Here is a 3,436-nt window from a genome sequence, read left to right as displayed (position 1 = left end):
AAAAAAAAAAAAAAAAAAACACATCTTAGTAAAACCTTCTCAGCTTCGCATCGAACCTAAAGTAGTCGGGTAAATACAGTAACATTATTATTTAGTGTACAGAGAAGAACTATCGGTAAATTTGAATAAAAGATAAAATCTTTTATAAATCGATGTGAGTAATACTCACCTCCCCTAAATTTTAATGAATCATAGCTAGCTGATAATTGAATAAAATAAAAAAAAATTTTTACAAAAATTTGTTTAAAACTAAATATTATCTGATTATATAAAACAAAAAATAGGGTTACTATTTGAAAATTGAAAGTTGATACTGATTTAAAGCTTAAGGGATGATCATAAAAATGTAATTTCATTCATTGAACAGCCCAAGATAGAAACATAAAAAAAAAAAGATAACTCTTATATTATTAGAGATAATTTGTGAGGCATAGTTAATTAATCAGCCTGTATACAGAGTGTTCAGTAATTAAGGAAACATATCAATTGTTATATACAATGTAAACAATAGAAACCCGTTTTCTTACTTACTGAACACCTTTATGTTTTTGAGCTTCAATATATAGCTTATTTTTTTAATAAGTGAATAATAATTATTTAATGTTATGTATGATGTACACTATACATACATGCCTCCTTCAAATTAAATAATGATTCACGAATTTTAGAAGTATTTAGGGGGAAAAAAAAGTTATCTAAATTATATAACATTATAATCCTCCTTTCCGAAATACGTGTCAGCTAAAGGTAATGGTTAAAATATCATGCAGGTTAAATTTATCTATTATTAGAAATAATTGTACCAGTACTTACAAATTGCGCAGTTTTTAACGTACAAGCCACGAAACACTAAAAAGAATGTGGTACATTATATAAGTTTTTACTTGAATACAAATATTTGATATAATTTTGTGGTTCAGTGTACCATATTTGTCTTCAATTAATACATTTCATACATTGACGGACACTATTACTGCTATAGTAGTAATATGAAAAAAAATTATATTGCAGCTATGACAATAATATTTTCATTGGAACCAAATAGTAGAGGGAATTTGACTGCAGCACGTTAAATGATAACCAAAATAACAAGTGTCCGTCAATGAATTAGATCATTTAAATTAAATATGCATAGAAAATTTTACTATAAAATATATGTATTCATTATTTAAATAAATTACATTAAGTCATGAAAAATAAAATCATACTTTAAAACTTTTGTTATCCACAATTTCGCCTTTCTTGAAATTATCAAAGATTTCTGTAATTTATTTCAAAATTAATAATAATTAAGATAAGAATAACAATATCATTGACGATTAAAACTAGAAGGAACACGGAAGGGATGTGCACCAAAATATATTGTTTCAATAATAATAAACTTCTCACTGCCCCGACCTTGACCGGTTATTACCTATTAAAAATAATGATATTTGAAATACACATTCAAATATACTCTAATTTAATTAAAATTATTTTGATATTCTTTAAAAATTCTTTAAAAGTTACAACAAATTTTGTATTAAATTATTTTTTTCACATTTTTACCATTTTATATTTATTTTACAAAGTTTTATTCGCAAATAATGTTAAACTTGTTTTTATGACTAAAATAAACGGGCATATTAAATTATTTTCTATCGTATAACCATCCAAAAATACACTTCAAAATATAATTTTTGAAAGATTTAAAATTTATATTAGTATCTCACATATTTAATCAAAAAATTATGTAAATAAACCATGTGTATTTGGTTTTATTTTTTAATTTAAAAAATATATTAGTCAATTTTACTTTATGTTTATTATTGTTTTTGTATGATAAATTATTATGAAATCAAATTTCTGATCATTAACTGTTTTTATATGTTTTATATACAATTAAAATAGTATTGCCATAAATGTAATTTACTCGAGATACATATCTCGAGAACAATGCTAACATCATCAACTCTAAACAAATACTGATACTCTAATTGAAAAAAACCCTTAGATCCTAGTGACCTTATCACTAAGTTAAACTATCAAATTTTGAGAGTTTACACAAGTTTGACAACGGCCCAGCTCTAGTAATTATTAATAAATAAATAATACAAAAATACAAAATTTTAAGACTTTATATCGTATTTTTCTTTTTGATAATCAGTTTTGGAAAATATCTACAGGTATTATATCTTTTCCAAGTTATTCGATGTATATGGTTTTACCAAAAAATTATTTGAACGTCACTAAATAATATCATAAGTGGACATTGGAAGGACAAATAAGAGCTTAGTCCCTTAAATCGAAATATAATTGTTGATATAAAAAAGTCCCCTTGATCAGTTTTTTCATTCTAGCTACTCTAACATTTTTAGTAAATGTCCGCCTATAAACTATAACTATAATTAATTTTATTACCATCTGGAACTGGGTGTTTTTTTATGCATACACTTTTAACCATTTTTTGCATTTTAATAATAGCTGCTTCTGATAAATACTGAAATAAAAAATTTTAAATAAAAACTTTTTATTTTTTTTTATTTTCTTAAATATTTTAGTAACGGATTCAGTTGAATTTTATGTATACGTATTTTTTAAATATCTTTAATTAGTCTAACATCAGTATTCTTAACTTAGTAAATCTAAGAATTTAAATTTATTTTGCATAAAAAAAATGTTTCTCTATTATACAATTAGTGGTAAACATAAAATTCTAATTAAGAACTTGTAAGAAAATTTTCAATACTAGTATAATTCTGGCAATTTTAGAAAAGATTTTTGACTACACATATATCACCTTAAATATCTTTAAAATAAAATATTTAAGAAAAATAAAAAAATAATTTATTTATCTAGAAAATTTAGTCCAATTCTTGTAAAAAAATTATTTTTAAAGTTATTATAGTCTTACAAGCCATATAATATTGTACAAATATACTAAATTACTATTAATAATTTTTTATATGAATATCCTTAAATTTTATAAACCATATGATATATTTAATTAATTATACTTACTGCATCACAACCCACTGACAAAGTCATTAAAATTGCAATCAAAATAATGGGTGATAAAATGCTCATATTTTTTAATTCAAATGACTTCATACATGTATAAGTTTCTTTATTGTTAATAGAGTTATTATAGAATGTTTTAAACTTATAAACTTAACTATACTACCACCTAATCGACCAAGTGAATAATATCTAGATATAATGTATCATTAAAGTTATTATTATAGCTTATAACATTATCATATTAATTCTCTTCTATCAGAAAATCCTTATTACTATAATAATACTATTGATATAAACATTAAATAAAATTACACAATAGTCAGTCATTCATTATCAAGGATACAATAAAGTATTTAGTCATTTTTCTACTTCCTTTATTTAAGTTAAACATTAAAAATTAATGATAACTATAAAGCTATTAATTATTGCTTACAAC

General features: G+C 22.7%; 1 protein-coding gene across 3 annotated transcripts in view; it reads right to left on the bottom strand.

The window, feature by feature from the left end:
* Window positions 1-3,168, bottom strand: part of LOC126909653 (general odorant-binding protein 19a) — an 8,168-nt gene extending 5,000 nt beyond the window's left edge. For all 3 annotated transcript variants that reach the window (XM_050692096.1, XM_050692101.1, XM_050692105.1), the window contains exons 1-4: window positions 3,001-3,168; window positions 2,401-2,479; window positions 1,209-1,261; window positions 814-849 (exon numbers count right to left, since the gene is read on the bottom strand). In XM_050692096.1, coding sequence (XP_050548053.1) covers window positions 814-849; window positions 1,209-1,261; window positions 2,401-2,479; window positions 3,001-3,090 — 258 coding nt within the window. In that variant the 5' untranslated portion in view covers window positions 3,091-3,168. The remainder of the gene's footprint in view (window positions 1-813; window positions 850-1,208; window positions 1,262-2,400; window positions 2,480-3,000) is intronic.
* Window positions 3,169-3,436: the final 268 nt, after the last annotated feature.

The sequence above is a fragment of the Daktulosphaira vitifoliae genome, unplaced genomic scaffold (genome assembly GCF_025091365.1).
Source record: "Daktulosphaira vitifoliae isolate Bord-2020 unplaced genomic scaffold, ASM2509136v1 Scaffold_1, whole genome shotgun sequence".
In the NCBI taxonomy this organism is placed as follows: domain Eukaryota; kingdom Metazoa; phylum Arthropoda; class Insecta; order Hemiptera; family Phylloxeridae; genus Daktulosphaira; species Daktulosphaira vitifoliae.
The sequence above is the reverse complement of the archived record's forward strand: the minus strand, read 5'-3'. Positions and strand labels throughout refer to the sequence as shown.